This window comes from Tamandua tetradactyla, chromosome 13, assembly GCF_023851605.1.
Source record: "Tamandua tetradactyla isolate mTamTet1 chromosome 13, mTamTet1.pri, whole genome shotgun sequence".
NCBI lineage: Eukaryota > Metazoa > Chordata > Mammalia > Pilosa > Myrmecophagidae > Tamandua > Tamandua tetradactyla.
This window is the reverse complement of record NC_135339.1, coordinates 95770336-95788555: the sequence shown is the minus strand read 5'-3', so window position 1 is coordinate 95788555 and position 18220 is coordinate 95770336. Positions and strand designations below refer to the sequence as shown.

General features: G+C 59.2%; 1 protein-coding gene across 9 annotated transcripts; it reads left to right on the top strand.

Moving 5' to 3' along the window:
* The first annotated feature begins 8628 nt into the window (after window positions 1-8628).
* CALY (calcyon neuron specific vesicular protein) lies at window positions 8629-15940 on the top strand. Of its 9 annotated transcripts, XM_077126454.1 has the most exons (7): window positions 9169-9268; window positions 12046-12134; window positions 12425-12599; window positions 13385-13536; window positions 14088-14201; window positions 15118-15231; window positions 15350-15940. In XM_077126454.1, exons 4-7 carry the CDS (start codon window positions 13402-13404, stop codon window positions 15635-15637), a joined length of 651 nt encoding a protein of 216 aa, XP_076982569.1. In that variant the 5' UTR covers window positions 9169-9268; window positions 12046-12134; window positions 12425-12599; window positions 13385-13401; the 3' UTR covers window positions 15638-15940. The 9 variants fall into 9 exon arrangements, with proteins under 9 accessions (XP_076982567.1, XP_076982571.1, XP_076982565.1 ...); XM_077126452.1 differs by lacking the exons at window positions 9169-9268; window positions 12046-12134; window positions 12425-12599 and adding an exon at window positions 8629-8731; XM_077126456.1 differs by lacking the exons at window positions 9169-9268; window positions 12046-12134; window positions 12425-12599 and adding an exon at window positions 8635-8731 and having other exon boundaries at window positions 13390-13536.
* Window positions 15941-18220: the final 2280 nt, after the last annotated feature.

Genomic DNA, 18220 nt, shown 5'->3' with positions numbered 1-18220 from the left:
ATTTATTCCCCCATTATTTATTTATTTTTAATCCACATGTTTTACTCATCTGTCCATACCATAGATAAAAGAAGCATCAGACACAAGGTTTTCACAATCACACAGTCCCATTGTGAAAGCTTAATCATTACACAATCATCTTCAAGAAACATGGCTACTGGAGCACAGCTCTGCATTTTCAGGCACTTCCCTCCAGCCTCTCCAGCAAGCACACCTGTTTTCCATTTTTACTGGTATAGCCATCCTTGCAGGGCTGCCGCATGGTTTTTTTTTTTTTTTTTTTTTTTTTTTTTTTTTAAAGAGAGAGGGAGGAAGGGAAGGAAAGACAGAGAGAAGGAAGGAAGGATGGAAGAAAGGGAAACATCTTTAAACATTTTCTTGTTTTATTATATTTTGTTTGTTTGTTTGTTTTTTACATGGGCTGGGGCCGGGAATCGAACCGGGGTCCTCCAGCATGGCAGGCAAGCACTCTTGCCCGCTGAGCCACCGCGGCCCGCCCTGCTGCATGGTTTTGATGTGCATTTCCCTAAGGGCGGGTGATACTGAGCGTCTTCTCATCTGCCTGTTGGCCATTTGTATATATTCAGGGATATATCTATGCAAATCCTTTGTCCATTTTTAAATCAGGTTGTTTGTCTTATATGGTGTGTAGTCAGGGTTCTCTAGAGAAACAGAACTGACAGGAGAGAATGGGATTCAAATATTATGAGATTTATTCTAGGAATTAGTGCATGTGACCGTAGAGACAGGCAGATCAAATCCTGCAGGGCAGGCTGCGGTCCGAGAGTTCGGATGAAGGTTTCCGATGAGCTCCTCAGGAGCAGCTGGCGGAGGCACATGTAGGAATTCTTCCTTCTGACTGCTGGAATTATGAGTTCTCCCTTCAGGGCCTTCAGCTGACCGGAGGAGATTCCCTAACAGCTAAGGCAGCCTCCTGTGTTGACTGTAGATACAATCAGCTGTAGATGCAATCAACTGATGATCCAAATCCACAAAACGCCCTCCCTGTAGCAAGCAGACCAGAGCTTGCTTGACCAGACAAATGGACACCGAGCTGACCCATGAACCAAAACATCACACACAATTCCAAATATTCTCTCCCATTCTGTTGGTCGTCTTTTCACTTTCCTGGTAATGTCCTTTGATACACAAAAGTTTCGAATTTTGATGAAGTCCAATTCATTTACTTTTTCTTTTGTTGCTTGTGCTTCTGGAGGAGCCTAAGTACCTCTTGCCAACCTCAAGGCGCTGAGGACGCCACCCTAGGATTTTTTCTGGGAGGCTCATCGGTCTAGTTCTTGTGTTTACGTGCTTGATCCGTGTTGTGCTAATTTTTGTATATGGAGTGATCTTGTATAGCTTTTGCTGTAATAAAACCGTAAGTATACTGCTCTCTTGAGTTCTGTGCATCATTCTCATGTGTTGTCAAGTTGAAGGGGGTGTACCCCGAAATTTTGGAGTCAGTTTGTGAGAACTGAGGGTAGCCTTGAGTGAGGACAGCCTTATGGGGAAGGGTCCTCACCCCCCACCCTTCAATGCCCACCCCTCACTCCTCACCCCACCCCCCAGCCCTCAACCCCACTGTCATCCCCCACCCTCACCCCTCAACACCTACCGTCCACCCTTCAATGCCCGCCCCTCACCCCCGACCCCCCACCCTCACCACTCAGTGTCCCCACCCCCCTCCTCTCAACCCCCACCCCTCCCCCACCCCCACCGTCAACCCTCACCCCCCAACTCCCATCCTCCACCCCTCACCCCTGTGCTGGTTTGAATCTGTGATGGGCCCCAGAAAAGCCATGTCCTTTATTCCTCATTCGATATTGCTGGCTGGGAGCTTTTTTATTTTTCCCATGGAGAAGTGACCCACCCAGTAATCCTTTAAAAGAGGAAACACTTTGGAGAAAGTCCCTTTTTTAGAGCCACAAGAAAACGACAGCTGAGCCGAGCAGAGCCACGAGGCTGAGAGAACTCAGCCAGCGACCTGCCAGCGACCTTTGGAGGTGAAGGAGAAAGCCCCAGGAATGGGGAGCCTGGAGAGGAAGCTAGCAGATGCGCCCTTCCAGCTGAGAGGAACCCTGACCCTTACCGGCCTTTCTTCGGTGAAGGTGATCTCTTGTTGGTGCCTTAATTTGGACATTTTTATAGATTCGCTTTAATTGAGACATTTTCTCAGCCTTAGAACTGTAAACTAGCAACTTATTAAACTCCCCCCTTTTAAAAGCCATTCCGTTTCTGGTATATCATGTCCCAGCAGCTGCAAACTAGAGCCACCCCCCACCCCACCTAGAGCTGTGCAGGCTCCTCCACCCCAGGCCACCACCACCGACTGAGCATAAACCCCGACAGTGACGGCTCCGGGGGCGCTGCTGACATCGCCCAGGTCCCATGACCACTTGCCTGCAGGCCTGTCTGCCCCCGTGGGTGTGGACAGGAGCTGCTGACCAGAAACCCATGGGCTTTGGAGGGGACCGAGCCATGGGCATCGCAGAGAGGCCCTGGGAGGGGGAAGGTGGGGGGTCCAAGGTTGGTTGCGCCTGGGGCCCTGCCAAGTTGGGGAGCTGTGAGCCAGGGCCTGCGTGGACAGCTGGACCCGGTGGAAATCCCCTCTGGCGCCAGCTTTGCACACACACATCCATGGCGTTGAAAGGAGCCGCCCAGCAGCATAGGGACCCTTGGAGTGACCTGCCCTGCTGAGCTGCGCAGCCCCTACCGCCACCGGCAAGACGAGCCCTTGCACAGCCACCTTGTGGGGAGCAGCGAGGCTCAGGCTGCACCGTCAGCCCGGCAGGAGCACCCTGGCGACCCCATCCTCCAGGAGCTTGCGGGTTCCCCTCTGGAAGGTTTCCCACGCAGGCCTGCCCCACACACCTGCTCACCTGCACACCTGCACATCCGCACATCTGCACTCCTGCACACCTGCACACCCGCACACCCGCACATCTGCACACCCGTGCTCCTGCACATCTGCACACCTAAACACCCGTGCTCCTGCACATCTGCCACCTGCACATGCACACACCGCGCTCCTGCACACCCATGCGCCTGCACACCTGCACACCCACACACCCGCACACCTGGACATCTGCACACCCGCACTCCTGCACATCTTCCACCTGCACATGCACACACCGCGCTCCTGCACACCTGGACACCTGCGCACTGTCAAAGGGGCGCCCCGGGTAATACCTTATGTGCTGCTGCCATCTAGTGGCCACAGCTTTTTCTTGGCCAACTCCAAAATCTGCAAATTCAAACCCACTCCAGGGATCCCACCGCTGGGGAACAGAACCTGTGTGCTGACCGCCCCAGGCCAGCAGGACCCAGTGGCAAAAGTGCAAGGGATGGCACGAGGGCACAGCGGAGATAAGGATGCGGCTGTGGGACAGCAGCGGGCGAGAGCAGGCTCCATGGGGCAAGCTGAGCTCACTTGTGATGAGACACAGCCCACAGAGGGAGTAGCTGGAGCTAGTGCAGGGGGGGACGAGGGGGGCAGCTGGACGGAGGGTGACGGGCCAGCCACATGGGCCAGGCAGATGCAACAAACTCTGCAACCGAGAAATCAGGATTTAAAGGATGATTTTGACTACTGAATCATATTAATATTCCTTTTTGCTTTCTGGTTATTAGAGTGGACAGAGGGAAATTCCTGAAATCCCTAAATTGTAGCCCAGCTGCCTTGGTCTCTGATAAGGATTGCGTAGCCCTTGTCTTCTGCCCTGTGATTGTGAAAACCGTGTGACCAACCTTCATTTGCATCCAGCTTTCCAGTGTTTCGACAGGAGAGTCTTGTCATCACTAAGACAGCCCCTAATGTTTATAAATGCAGGGTCCTGGGTCAGCCCAGAGCTAAGCACCCCAAGGCCAGAGCTGCCTTGATAACAGCAACGGACCTGACCGAAGTGGGCCCGACTTGCACAGAAGCTTAGACTTCAACCTACGCGTCACCTGCACATAATTCTGCCACTGTCTTTTCTTTTTTTTTTTATTTTTTTATGAACCCAATTCTTCATTCAAAACCTAGGAATAAGCCAGCACAAAACACATTTAAAGGGTGAGCCATGGTGGCTCAGTGGCAGAGTTCTCGCCTGCCATGCCAGAGATCCAGGTTCGATCCCCAGTGCCTGCTCATGTTAAAAAAAAAACATTAAAAAAAATTCCACTTGGGGATAAAAACGCACCCCTCCCCCCACTCCTTCCCGAATTCCTGCAGGATCTCTTCTCCTGACAGTGCTCGAGTCCAGCAGCCTTCCTGGACCTTCTGCAGCAGCTTGGGGTTGCCAGCCCTGAGGGCACAGGTGGGGGCACAGGTGAGGACACAGGTGAGGACATTGGGTTCTCCATCACCTCCTCCAACAGGTGAGCCCACACCACCCCTGCCAACCCTGAGCCTGGGGCCTCGAGGCCGGGTGCTGGGGCACGTGCAGGTGCCGTAGGAGGGCAGGTGGGGGGCATGTGGATGTTGTCCCCCGGCACCTGTTAGCGTCGGAAGACGGCGACCTGCCCCTCCCAGAGGACGCCCCTGAGCAGTGGCACGGGCTCGCCGTCAGGGCGCATAGGGACCAGAGGCCCTGGCAACGGCCGATGGCAGTCAGGTACTGGCCATCGAGCTCCTGTTGGTTCCACTGGAGGTCAGGGGTGAGGACACAGCACCAGACGGGCCCCGGTCAGCTTCGGCCTCCTCCTCCAGATGCCGACACCCACTGGATGGCGAGGCTCTGCGGCTGCAGGCGGAGCGGGGACACACCTGCAGCCCGCCCCCGCCCCCACCAGGCAGCTCCTGCCACAGGCATTCATGCAGGTGCTTCTCGGGCGCAGGGTAAGCCATGCTTGTCTCGATATCACTCAGGTGCTTGGGAGAAGGGGTGACAGGTGTGTCGCTGGGCCAGAGCTCAGTGGCTGGAGCTCAGGGCTGTTGGTCAGGCACCGGCCACCAGCTCCACCTGAAATGGCATCTTCTCCACGGTCACATGGGCACCCTCTCCGCTCCTGTCCCCGAGGGCTCAGTCACTCCCACAGAGGAAAGCGACTTCATCCCGCTCCGAGTCCCCCAGCACTTCTTGAACTCTAAAGCTGGGAAAAGGGAAGCAGACGAGCAGAGGAACTGCTTCCCCGCGGGGCATCTGCACTCTCCTGAGGGCTGGGCCGGGGCAGCACCTGCCGCCCAGGACTCGCCCAGGGCCTGTGACCGTGCGTGTCATCCCTCTGCGCAGGCCCGGTAACCAGGTCCCTCTAATCATGTCAACTGTGGCCACCAGCTCGCGATCCTGGGCCCTGCCCTTCACTTCTCTACTACTACCGTCAGGGTTCGGGGGACAGGTCTGGGCCACTGCAAATAAACACATTCGCCCTTTGAAAGCCCGGAGTCTCAGAAATTGGTTATTGAGCACGTGGGGCAAAAGAGCCCACAGCCTCTGCCTGGCTGGGGGGCGAGAGAGGGGTCCCCGGGCCAGAGAAGCCCCCTTTCCCAGCCGCAGAGCCGAGGGGCACCTGGGGGACGCCTGTGCCACTTCTCTGGGGGTCCCCATAACTGGCGTGTGGCTCTCCCGTCCCCTGATAGGTTGACACAGGACATGTCCAGCAGGGCGGCCAGCAGCGCTGTCCTATGGCCTGGCAGAGGGACGTGGCCCCGCACACAGCAGCGTGGTGGATACAGTCTCAATCCAGGCCCATGGGCGGGACAGTGCAGCTGGACATGTCCCCGGCTAACTCAGCGCAGAAGTCACCACATCGCGGCCAGCAGCTATGGCGCTGTCCCAGGTGTCGTGAGGTGAACGGGCTGAGGCCAGGCCTGCGGGAGAGGCGGTGGGTGTCCCCGTGAAGCTCCAAGGCGCCGCTGCAGGGTGCATGAAGTCACCACATCGCGGCCAGCAGCTATGGCGCTGTCCCAGGTGTCGTGAGGTGAACGGGCTGAGGCCAGGCCTGCGGGAGAGGCGGTGGGTGTCCCCGTGAAGCTCCAAGGCGCCACTGCAGGGTGCATGCCTGCATGTGTGGACGCAGTGGTGAGCGGGGAACGCTGCACTGGCTGAGCCCCCGGGGCTGGGCAGCCAGACTGGGCTCACGGCAGCGAGGGTGCAGGGGGGCAGCTCTGCTCGAGTTCACAGCAAGGTCCAGAGGGCGGTGGGTCAAGGTGGGACAGTAAACAGATCCATTCAAGAGTATGAAAATGTGTGGGCACTTTGCAGGACAGCGTATTCCCTTCTTTAAGTCTCTGTCCCCCAGCCTGGCACCCCCAAATGCTGGGTGCAGCCCCGTCACGGTATCTTCTCTAACGACGCAGGCAGGTTTGGGCCGCGGCCAAGGCCAGGACCTGAGACATGGGCTGGAGTCTCTGGAATCTCCCTGGAGATGAGAGCCTTTGACATCCACAAAGGTCTGGACAGGGCAGGGCCAGGCCCCTGAGGCCAGGGGCTACGGTTAAGGGGAGCCACCATGCACTGGGCTAGTCACTTCCCTGGGCGGCCACACCCCCGACAGGGGCCCTCCCAGGCCCTGCTCCCCCATCCTTTTACCACCATGAAGCTGTAACCACAGGCCTGCCTGCTTGGGCTGCGGGAGCTGGGGGGAGGTGGAGCCACTGGGGGAGATGAGGGCTGCCAGGGCAGGGAGGGCAGCTGGGGCAGGGGGGGCAGCCCGTGGCCTCCCCCCACCCTCTGCTCCGCCTGCCCTCACAGCCTTCCTGGGCCCTGCTGACCTGTGCCCCGCGGCCCTCCTGAGACACAGGGCTCCTCCTGGAGCTGATTTTGCAAAAAGAAAGAGGGAAAGGTCATGATGCTGAGTAAGAAGTGTGACAAACCCACCTCCCAAAGCAGCCATAAGACTGGACAAAGTCTTAGAAAGAGCCACTCCAGGACCCTGGCCTTGACCAGCGGAGAACCTCGGGTCAGAGCAGAGGACGCTGCGGCCTTGCCCCTACCTGGGGCACCCCCCACCCCACTGGTGGGGGCAGGAGGAAGACAGTGGCTGGTGGGGCTGAGGCCACAGTCCTGGGTGGGACATGCGCAGCTAGGTGACCACGACCCTGCCCAGAGGACGGGAGAGGCCCATGGTGTGGAAGCGGCCTCCAGCCTGCACGCACTCCTCCCCACACTCGGGCCCTGCGCAGAGTGGAGGCTGCTCAGGGGCGCAGGGGTCACCAGTCCGGTGGGGTCCAGGAGGGAAGCAGCAGGCAGCCTGATGCCTCCACCCCCCACTCCCCACCTGCTGGTTTGGAGGCTGCCTGTCCTGGAAGCAAATCTGTTCCTGCAGGTATGGACCCTTGTGCGTGCACCTTAGAGTAAGGGTGGCCCAGGGTGGGTCTTAACTTTATTACTGTAGTCCTTCACAAGAGAGTGACGTCAGAGGGAGAGCAAGGAAGCAGGAAGCTGAAGCACTGGAACCCGAAGAGGACGGGGAGGCCCGCGGGCAAGCTAGCTTGAGGATGCTTGAGGAAGAAAACATCGCCGACGCCAGGGTTCACACGTTTTGCTCAGCCTCAGAGCTGTAGGTCTGTAAGTGAATAAACCCTCCTGGTCAAAGCCAACGCACTGCACGGCATCTGCTTCCAGCAGCAGGAAAGGAAGCACCTGCACCCTCCCCGGGTGGGAGTGGGGGCTGGTGTGGAGGGCGGGGAGGCTCTATGGCCCCCAGCCCCAGCATCCCTGCTCCAGGTAGGGCCAGTGAACCTGGTCAGCATGAGGGACAGATGAAGTCCAAGGTCCCTTCCCTCTCTCCATCACCCACCTTCCCCAAACACACACACACATTGATACACACACTCACACTCATGCAACACTCAGACACATTTGCATACCCCCACACATAAATGCACACATCCACACACACCCTCTTGATGAATGAACTCCCATTCATCCACACACACACTCACACACTCCCAACCACACATTCACACTGGCTCACACACATTCACACACTCACTCATACACTTGAGACTGTGCCTGCCCAGGAGCCTGGGGAAGCCTGGACCCCGAGTGTCACCCTTCACCCCTGCACACCCTGCAAAGGCCCCAGAGGCTGCTTGGGGGCTCCAGTGGAGCTGGGAGTCCAGGTGGATGGGGTCAGGCCCCCAGGCAGCCGGGCCTGGTCAGCTTCCAGATGACCAGGGTTTGGGGGGCCCTGGTGGGTGGGCAAGGGCTGAGGATGGCCCCCCCTTCCCGGAATGCACCTGCACCGGAGCTCTGGGGTGTCTGCAGCCTGCAGCTGGGCCTGGGGTCCCAGGCTGTGAGAGGCACCAGCTGAGGGGCTCTGAGCTAAACAGCCCTGCACTTGAGGGCCCAAGTGGTGGGGGAGTGCAGTGTGTCTGGGAGAAGAGGACTGTGTGCCTGGGTGTGTGAGCGTGCAAGGTGTGTCTGCACAGTGAGCAGGGGATTAAAGGGGCTTGTGGCTGAGGCTGGGGGGTGGGTGAACAGGAAAGGGTGAAGGTGTGTGGTGTGTGAGGGCTGAATGTGGGTGAGCATGTGTGTACGTGTGCGAGTGTGTACGTGTTTGGTGCTGGGGGCCATGTGGGGGTGGGCAGTGGCTGTGGTGGGGAGGGGTCGCAGCCCGCGGGGCATCTGAGAGCTGCGGCCTCCGCCCCGCCCCTCCCCCGGCGTCTCCCGGGCAACCGCAGCCTCGGTCTCGGCCCGGCCCCTCCCCCGCCCCGCCCGCGGAGAAGCGTCTGGAACCGCGTTCTGGTCCCTCATCCACAGGCTCCAGCGACCGCATCGTGCGCAGCTGCCGGTTGAAACCGCCTGTGAGCGATTCCCGCATTTCTCCTGGGGGGCCGGGGGCTGGGAGAAGGGTGTGTGCGTATGCACGTGTGAGCGAGATGCGTGTGCACGGGTGTGAGTGGGGGTGTCTGCGGCTAATGCCGTGGCTGCTAGGGCAGCCAGGCCAGAGATGGCCCCGCCGTGGGGGTTCCCTGGGAAGCAAAGCGTCCCAGGCAGCAGGGTGGGGGTGGCACTGGCAGGACATTAGCTGCCCCCTCCCTGGACCGTAGCACCCCCTGCAGGTCTGGCAGGGCCAGTGGGAGCTGGGCGCCCCGAGGGGTGTGGGGTGCCAGGGCCGGGTCCTGCTCAGCTCTAGCGGGGGTGGGGGTCTGGGGGTGCAGATGGGACTCAGAGGAGCCGCCGCACACACCTGGGGCGGCAGGAGGAGGCGGGGTGGCCCGAGCAGGCGGGGCATTTCCCTGCCATCCTGCCCCAGGCCTGGACGTGGGACGTGGTTGTTGCGAAGCTCGGAGCAGCTCCCCGCCCCCGCCTCAGCCAGGGTCCCCCTGCTCGCGGGTGAGGTGGGTTGTCGCGGCCGAGCCCGCGGAGGCCCTACAGGGCGGGGGGCGCGGGGCGAGGCGCGGGCCACCTCGGGAGGGCTGGGCAGGGCCAGGCTTGGGGGGGGGGTCAGAAGCCCGCACGGCCTCCACCCGCACGCAGGGCCTGGCACAAGCACACGTTCGCGTGCAGTAGCGCACACCTTCTCGCCGTGACGCAGCAGCTCAGTGGACGAGCGTGGAAGCGACTCTGCGGCGTGGCGCGCCCGCGTCTAGCTGAGCGGGCGTTGGGCTAGAGTCTGTCGCCCTGTCCAGCTGTCCACCTGTCCACCTGTCTGTCAGCACAGCCTCGAGGACCCCTCCCTCCAGCCCCTCCCCCGCTGGGAGGCCGAGAGCGGCAGCGCCAGGAAGAGACAATGCAGAGCGGGTGGAGGAGGGGGCGAGAGGCGCTGGGACGACCCCTCAGCTCCGGGGACACGCGCGCCGCGGGAATGAGCCCGCAGCCCCCCCAGCCGGCTCCGCCCCGCACCCTGCCTGGGAGGCGGGGTCTGGACCAGACAGCGGGGGCCGAGGGGTCCTAGTCTCCAGGTAGACTTGCCTGCGTGTTCGGGTATCCGTTGCCACGGAAACTCGCGGTGCTGCGGTGACGTCACGCCCGCGTCAGCGTGTGAACTGCCTGGAGGCGGGCCCGGGGCCGGGCCTGGCGTTCCGACGCGTCTGCGGAGGGCAGCGTCTGCCCGCGGGGGTCGCGCCCGCCCCCGCCCCCGCCGCGCCCTGGGGGTCTAAGCAGTGCCCAGCGCCCCGGCACCCCACCCGCCTGCTCCCCGGAGGCCGCCAGCCCCGCGCCCTGACGTCAGCCTGGCCGCCCTCGCCCGCCCCACGGCCTGGCTGGGAATCGGGCCTTCGCCGCGCCGCGTGGGTCTCAGGCGCCTCCAGGACAACGGGGCGGGAGGCTTGCGGGCGGGCAGCTGCGCGAGCTGGCACGGGGCGTCCGCATCGAGTAGGCGGCCCCCCGCCTGGGCCGGGCACGCGGGCACCCTCCGCGGATGTCGGGCGGCGCCAAGGCCACCTTCCCCGAGCGCCCGGAGGTGGCGGCCGCCTCTCGCGCCCCGGCGCAGCTGCCTCCCTCTCCCCGCCCGGCTTTCGTCGGCGCCATGCTGCACGCTGCGTCCGTCTGTCGGGAAGCTCGGCCAGACGGGCGGACCCGGTGTGGGAGTGACAGGTCTCTGCGCCGGGGGAGGGGGGGCGGTTCCCGTGGGACCATGGCAGAAGAGGTGGTTTGGGGGTCAGTGTGTGTTGGGGGCACCCATCGGCGTGCAGGGGGAGGCGTCAAGTTCAGAGGCAAGGACAAGCCAGTTCCTGGAGTCAGCGCTGCAGCCCCTTCGCCCGCAGAACGGGCCTCGGACGGCACAGGCCCCTACGCAGCTGACCCTCTGTCCAGCCAAACAGCACCGCCTCCCAGGGACGGCCCATAACCGGGTCCAGTGCTGGGGAGGGGCAGCCGAACGGCCGGCGCCTCCGTCACCAACCTGCTTCCTTTGGGTAGCTTTTGTGGTTTTAACAGCTGGGTTGAGGAATATAACAAGCATGCAGAGACAGGCCTACAGCAACGGGCCACTTCGGGGGGGGGGGGGGGGTGCCGCGGGGCTCCCCGGGGCGCAGGCACCCACAGCCCAGCCCGCCTGGCTGCACGGCCTTCATATACACTGGCTGAGTCTCCTGTTGTCTCTTTTCCATTGTCTGCTCTGTCTTTTTCTTTGCTGGTTTGAAGAGTGCTTTATTTATTGTGGATGTAATTTGTCAGTTGTGGGTTGCAAATGCCTTGGTTTACATTTCACTTTGTTTAAATGCTATGCTTAGATGAGAGACAGTCTTAATTTTTATGTACTCGTTTCATTAATATTTTCTTTTATGGCTACTACTTATTTGTTCTGTGGATGAAATCTTCCCTCCTGTGAGGGCAGGAAAATATTCTCCTGTTTTATCTTCGGGACCTTCCTTGTTTGCTTTTCCCACTTGGGTTTACAGTCCACCTGGAGGTGATTTTCCTGAGTGGTATGAGGGAGGGGTAGGGCTCCCTGCTTCCCTCACCCCCCTGCAGCGTCCTCTGCCACTATCCCAGGGTCTGCAAACAGACGTGTCCACCGGCCCAGTGCTGGCACCACACCCCTTCCCTCCTCGGAGAGGCAGTGCACGCGTCCCAGGGAGAGCAGGCCCGCCTCTGTTGATCCCTTTTGGAGATGTCTTGGCTATGGCCCCTCTACCTGCCACATGGTTGTCAAGATTCCACAAAAATCCTGTTGGGATTTTTAGTGCAATTTATTGACTCTCTAGATATATTCTGAGAAGAAATGAACATGTTTACACGTGGAGATTTTTGAAAGCCACGGCTATAACTTTCCCTATTTATTTAGGGGGATTTAAATCTTCTGTGGTCTCAATCAGTGATGTTTCCTGGTTTTCCGCAGAGAGGTTCTGCTCCCCTCTTGTTAGACTCATTCCAGAGCCCTTGATATTTCTGTTTCTATTTATATGGAATCCATTTAGAAAGTATTTCTAGCTTCTAAATAAGAATTCTAAATAATGGATAATGTGTAGAAATGCAATTGATTTCTGAATACCTTAAATCCAGTACACGTGCTGTACTCTGCAATTCTAATAAATTAGCTGTAGAATGTTTTAGCTTTTCTGCCTTTGAAGGCATTTCATTTGTAATATTGAAAGTTTCATATAATCTTATCTCTCTCTTTTTTTAATTATATCTCTTATATCTCTCTCTCTCTTTTTTTTTTGCCCTATAGCATTGGCAAATTCAGTAACAGAAATTAAGGGGATTTTTGTCTCCTTCTTGATCTCAAAGGCAAGGCTTTCACCATTCACATTAAATAAGGTTTGCTGTGGGATTATTTTGTTGGTGGTGGACAACTTTTATCAGATTAAAGATGCTTCCTTCTTCCCCTGGGTGCTAATAGATTTTTCTTTTTAAGTAAATGAATGTCGAATCTAATCAAATATTTTTTTCAGCTATTAAAATTGGTCCGATGATTTTCCTGCTTTATTCTGCTACTATGAAATATACTGATTGTTTTTCAAATGTTAAACAAACTTAACTTCCAGAATCCACGTAATCTGGACATGATGTGTTATTTTCATGTATCTCTGGATTCTGTCTCTTTGTAGTTCATTGGGATCTTTGCAGTGCTTGCTGTGTGGGATACACCCTCGTGGTTCCTTGTCCTCAGTTGAGATTGAGGGCGTGTTGGCCACATACTCGAGCAGGGCTGCTCTTTCTTCCCTACGTGGTTGGTGCAGTTCACTGGTGAAGGTGGCAGGCTCCGGATTCCTTCGAGGGAAGGTTTTAACAACAGCTTCAATCTCTTTTCTTTTCTTGATTCTGATTGTTAATATTTTGCTTTTCTCTGTTTTCCGCCTGTCAGCTTGGGAGTCCTTTGTTCTTAGTGGTCAGGGTACAGGTTAGACCATGCCCTTGGTGTACCCAGTGCTGGGCGGGCCCACCTGGGCGCCCCGTCTTCTCCACCTCTCCTGGCGTTCGGACCTCCTTGCGGAGCTGCGGGCCTGTCAGCTCCCCAGGCTCAGCTTTCCTGTGTTGCTGGCACTCCGTCCATGGGGTGGCACGTGGCTCCCTGACATGTCCCTCCTGGAGCTCTGTTACTTCCTGCATCTCCAGTAGGCTTACCAGATAAAACAGGATGTCAGATGTGAATTCTAGACCAGCAGCGACTATTGTCGTAGGATAAACAGTCCCGTGTTGTATATCGTGGGACGTACTTCCACTGAAAAAGTACTTGGTGTTGGTCTGAAATTCAAGTTTAGCTGGGTGTATTTTTATTTGTGAGTTCTCCAGGCATCTATCTGGAATCGTTTTCCTTCCACCTGAAAAGCACCCCTAGAATTTCCTCTCAGTGGGTTGGCAGGTGGAGATTCCCCTGCTGTCCACTGGCAGTCACCTCTTGGGAGGGGAGGGGTCAGGCACCCTTGGCTGGACTCACGGTTTCCCCTGGGGAGGGGTGGGCGGCTGCACAGGACTGGTGGGAACGAGAGGGCCTTCTGGTCCCAAGGCAGGTGGAGGGGCAAGGCACTGGGCAGCTGGGGCAGTGCCTGCCTCTGTCTCTGCCCCAGGACAGGCCACCGTCGCCATGGTGAAGCTGGGCTGCAGCTTCTCTGGGAAGCCGGGCAAGGACCCTGGGGACCAGGATGGGGCAGCTGCAGACAGCGTCCCACTCATCAGCCCCCTGGATGTCAGCCAGCTCCAGCCGCCATTTCCGGACCAGGTGGGGCTGCCCTGGGTGGGGTGTCGGGGGCGAGATTGGCTCGGTGGTACCTTTCTCCAGGCAGCAGAGTGGGTGGGAGAAGGGCCAGGGCTGGGCTGGCCCTAGTTGGCTACCAGCTCCCCTGCCTCGGAAAGGGGATCAGGGAGGGCTCTGGCAGCAGCGCCTGAACCTCTGGCCCCAGTTCCCGGTGGACACTGTGGGGGGCTCAGTCCTTGCAGAGCACAGAGACTGCATCTGCCCATGCCCCCATGAGGTCGGGACCACAAGGTTTTGGAAGCCAGAGGAGAAGAGAGAACGCTTCCACCAAAGGGGAAGCTCCTGGCGGGGAGAGCCCACTACCTGCAGAATTAAAGGGGACAGCAGAGTTTGGGGTTCTGTCAGGGGTCTGGCTAAACCCCAAGGCTGCACGGCCACTGGCCAACTGCCTGTAGCCTCAGCTTTTCACCACCAGACCCACAAGACAGGTGGTCCACAGTGACCTAGTTGTGGCTCCTGGTTCCCCCAGGGTCCTTCTGAGTCCTTGCCAAGGCCACGGCCACCTCTTTCCACAGGTGGTCATCAAGACACAGACGGAGTACCAGCTGTCGTCCCCGGGGCAGCTGAAGAATCTGCCTGAGCTGGAGGCCCAAAGGCTGGCCTGTAGCCACCCGGAGGAGGGACGCAGAGTGAGCCCACCCCAGCCCGCTGGGTCCTGTGGGGGGACGGGGCTGGGGCCCACGGGGGAGGCGCTAGGGGAAGTCCTGGTGGCTCCACCCTTAGCTGGGCAGTGGGCCTTTAGCATGGTCCCCACCGAGCCTGCTTCTCAGTCACTCAGCCCTCTGGGGGGGGTTGACCCCTGACACCTGCTGGGCCCCAGTGGGGACACTTGGCTCTCTGTCGGGGCCTGGGTCCAGCGGGGGTGTCCACCTGGTACTCTGTAATGAGCCTCTGTGCTTTAAAAAAACATGTTTTTTTTATATTTCTTATAAGGCCTGTGATTTTTTAAGTAGGAAAACCTGCTCCTTCCCCTGTAACCCGGACATCCTAAGGGGCAGCCCGTCCCCACAGGCCTGCACCTCCCCCCATCACCCCTGGCCAAGACTGGCCACCCAGACCCTTTGGGGTAGGAGAAGGGGGGAGAAGGGCCCTGCCCAGCCCCCGTCTCCCCCCCCACACCTCCCTCAACGCTGCCCAGCCCTTCACGCCCCCTCCCCTTGTGGGGTGCCCCGGTCAGAAGAGTGGGCTTTGCGCGCCCCCAGCCGGTCCCCACCCCCCAACGAGTGTACCTTGTTTTAGCAGAGTCGGGGGGCGCTCTGTACCCCTCCGGCTCTCGCCTGTTCCGCTCATGCGTGGTCTCGGCGATGGTTCCAACCGAGGTGGTCCCAGGCTGCCCGCGCCCCTCAGCGGCTCACAGGGGCCTCGGGCCGCGGGGGTCTCGGTCGCGGGGCAGCTGCAGGACACGTGCCCACAGGCGGCGGCAGCGTGGCTTCCTGGCGGGGCGGGGTCGCCGGAGCTGACTCGAGTGGACCCTCAGGAAAGACCAGGGGGCAGACCCCCGAGGCCACCCCATAACCACGCGCTCTCCACCCGCCACGGCTGCAGCTGCCCACGGCCAGGACGATTGCCTTCGCCATGGCCCTTCTGGGCTGCGTCCTCATCGTGTACAAGGCCGTCTGGTACGACCAGTTCACCTGCCCCGACGGCTTCCTGCTTCGGGTAAGGCCCGGTGCCGCAGGAGTGCAGGAGGCCAAGCGGGTGTGGCAGGGACTGTGGCGGGGGCTAGGGGGCTGCGCTGCTCCCCCACCCCTCACCGCCCACACTGCCCTCCACGCAGCACAAGATCTGCACGCCACTGACCCTGGAGATGTACTACACGGAGATGGACCCCGCACGCCACCGCAGCATCCTGGCAGCCATCGGGGCCTACCCGCTGGGCCGCAAGTACGGCACGGAGATGCCCGCGGCCTGGGCCGACAGCCACCGTGCTGCCAAGGCGGAGCCCAGGGCGCCCACCCACCCGGGGCCTGAGGCGGCCACAGAGCCCCCTGGGGGGCTCCTGGTCAAGGCCGAGAAGGAGGTCAGGAAGGTGGCGGGGAGCGCGCGGCCCCTGCCCCCCCAGTGACGCCTGGCTGGGCCCCTGGGCCCCCCACCCCCTCCCCACCCCGGGCGCTGGCCCTGCACCCCCGAACCCTGGGCGGGTGATCTGCCCCAGCCATGGGGGGGCCCCAGAGGCGGGCAGCCCATTCCAGGCCCTGCCGCCTGTCCCCCGCTGCCCTCCTCAGGCTTCATAGCTGAGCCCGCACCCCCGACCTGTGCTCGCACCCCGCGACCTGTACCCACACCCCGCGACCTGCTGCCCGGCGTTCGCCCTTGCTTTGGGCCCCGCCCCCTCCCCAGTAAAGATTCCCTCAGCGCCATGCCTTGTTTCTCCTGCGCGCCCGTGGCCATGCCTGCCCTCTGGGCCCCCCTCCCCCCCGCTGCGCGGCTGTGTGTGCAAGGCCCCCCAAGAGGAAAAGGGGGTTAGTGGGTGGCCTGAGGGGGGCCATCTCTTCTTCTCCGGGATGTACGCTCAGCTCCTGGGTGCTGGGAAGACCCCACAGCCACACACTGGCATCTGAGGGGTGTGTTGGGGTGTGAGCTCACCTCCCCTGGAAAGTGCTCCTACACACACACACACACACACACACACACACGTACGCTGCCCGCGTCCCCATTCCAAGGACACCATCCCTCCGTGGCTTTGGTGCCCCACCCAGCAGCACCACCCTGTCCAGACACCCCACCTGGACCCAGAGGCCCCACCCGGTGTGGGTGAGCCCAGCTCGCTGCCTAGAGGGGAGTCCTGGGACTGAAGGCTGGCGGCTGTGAGGGGCTCACAGGGCTCAAAGCGGGTCTGGACCCAGCTGGGTGAGTCCAAAAGCCGGGCTGAAACAGGTGCTGCCTGTGGACCTGAGTCCAAGGTGAGAAGCCCTGAGGGCAGCGCTGAGTTCTTTGGCAGGGCAGAGACCCAGGGAGAGTGGCCCAAGCCAGGGCCATCAGGGCAACTGCTTCCCATTAGAGCTGACCCTGGGACTGGGTGGGGACACAGCCTGGGCTTCTCAGGACCCTGGGTGGGGCCCCAAGGCCCAGCAGGAGAGGGGGCTGGGCAGCTCCCCACCCTGGGTGCGCCTGCCCTGAAACTGTATGGCTGTGCCCAGGAAGTGGGTGCGAGGGGGGCCTTGGCAGGGGACTCAGCCTCGGCCTTGGTGGACAGGGTGGGAAATTGGTCCTGCATTGGGCACAGCGTGTGGCTGTCGCCCTCTCGTCTCTGTAGCTTGGAGAGGCCGAGCCTACCCTTGTTCTCTGAGACCTTGGTGTCCCTCATCATTTAGGCAGGTGTCCTGCAGAGTGGCCCTTGCTCTGGACTCTGGCTTGTGGAGGTGCCAGGGCTCCTTGTGGCACTGCCAGCTGGGCCCTGGGTCACATGGGCCGAGACGGGCTTTCTCCCCTGAACCATCAATCACTTCTTTGTGGCCAGTACTGAGGGGCACTTCAGTGCTCCCCAAGCACCCCTTGTTCCAGTGTCTAGGGATGACTCTTGTCTGAACCAACCCTGCCGCTGTGAAGGAGCAACTCCCAACATGTCACTCCTCCAGGTTTACCACTGGCTTCCCTGTCTGTCTGTCCAGTTACATCGGCGACTCATGGGTTCCAGTTTCAGATGAAAATCTGCTGACATGGGTACTCTGAGGTTTGAATTGTTCCCTCCTTGACTGGTGGAGTTGTTCCTCTGACCTGCCCCAGCGTCCTCTGAGCTCCTCCAAACTTCCTACAGGAGATGCCCCAGCCCCACTGCTCTTCCCTGCCAGGCCAGGCGTCAACCCCTGAAAGACTTGGCAGGGCCTGCAGGAAAATCCCTGGGGAGTGGGGCTTAGAGACCAAGATCTGTGCTCGAGGGGTGCTCAGTGCCTTGGAACCTTCTCAGTGCATGGGCTTAGGGGGAACCACACACACACATACCAACACACATGCACTCCTTAACACATGCACACACACCCCTTAATATGCACACACACCTGCACACACATACCTACATCTCTTCCTCCACTCTGTAAAGTCTTTGTAACTTCATAATGACACTCCCAATTCAATCCAAAACAGCAGCAGCAGTTCTAGTTTTCCAGGCTCATAACTCCCTTCAACAGGGAGAAGCCTGGATCCTATTTTCCTCAGTACAGTTATTTATGTGCTCAGTCTTACAGCAAGCTAGCTCCAGAATTGGTAACCATCCCATGACAAAAACAAACCTAAAGCAAAAGTTTGATGTTTGTTTACAGTTCTTTTTGTGTTTAATCTGAGGATCTAGAGTCAAACATTATTTGGGCTAATTCTTTTTTTCCACATCAGTGTTGTTAGGTTATTCACTTAAGATACACTTAGAGTCATGTATTTCCCTCACACTCCATAATAGAGTCCTGTGTTAGTCAGGGTTCTCTGGAGTAACAACCAACAGGAAAGATCTGTAACTATGAGATTTATAAAGGTGTCTCATACAACAATGGGGACCAAAGAGTCCAAACCATAGGGCAGGCTGTTAAGCTTGCAGCTCTGATGAAGGGACTGGATGAACTCCACAGAAGAGGCTCACTGGCTGAAGAAGCAGTGAAAGAGTATCTCTTCTCCCTTAAAAGCCTTTAACTGGTTAGATTATCTCATTATGGGAGCC

Coding starts and splice junctions, on each gene's coding strand:
- CALY (XM_077126452.1), top strand. CDS start 13,402: ATGGTGAAGCTGGGCTGCAGCTTCTCTGGGAAGCCGGGCAAGGACCCT. Junction 13,537..14,087: donor AGCCGCCATTTCCGGACCAG/GTGGGGCTGCCC, acceptor CTCTTTCCACAG/GTGGTCATCAAGACACAGAC. Junction 14,202..15,117: donor ACCCGGAGGAGGGACGCAGA/GTGAGCCCACCC, acceptor CCACGGCTGCAG/CTGCCCACGGCCAGGACGAT.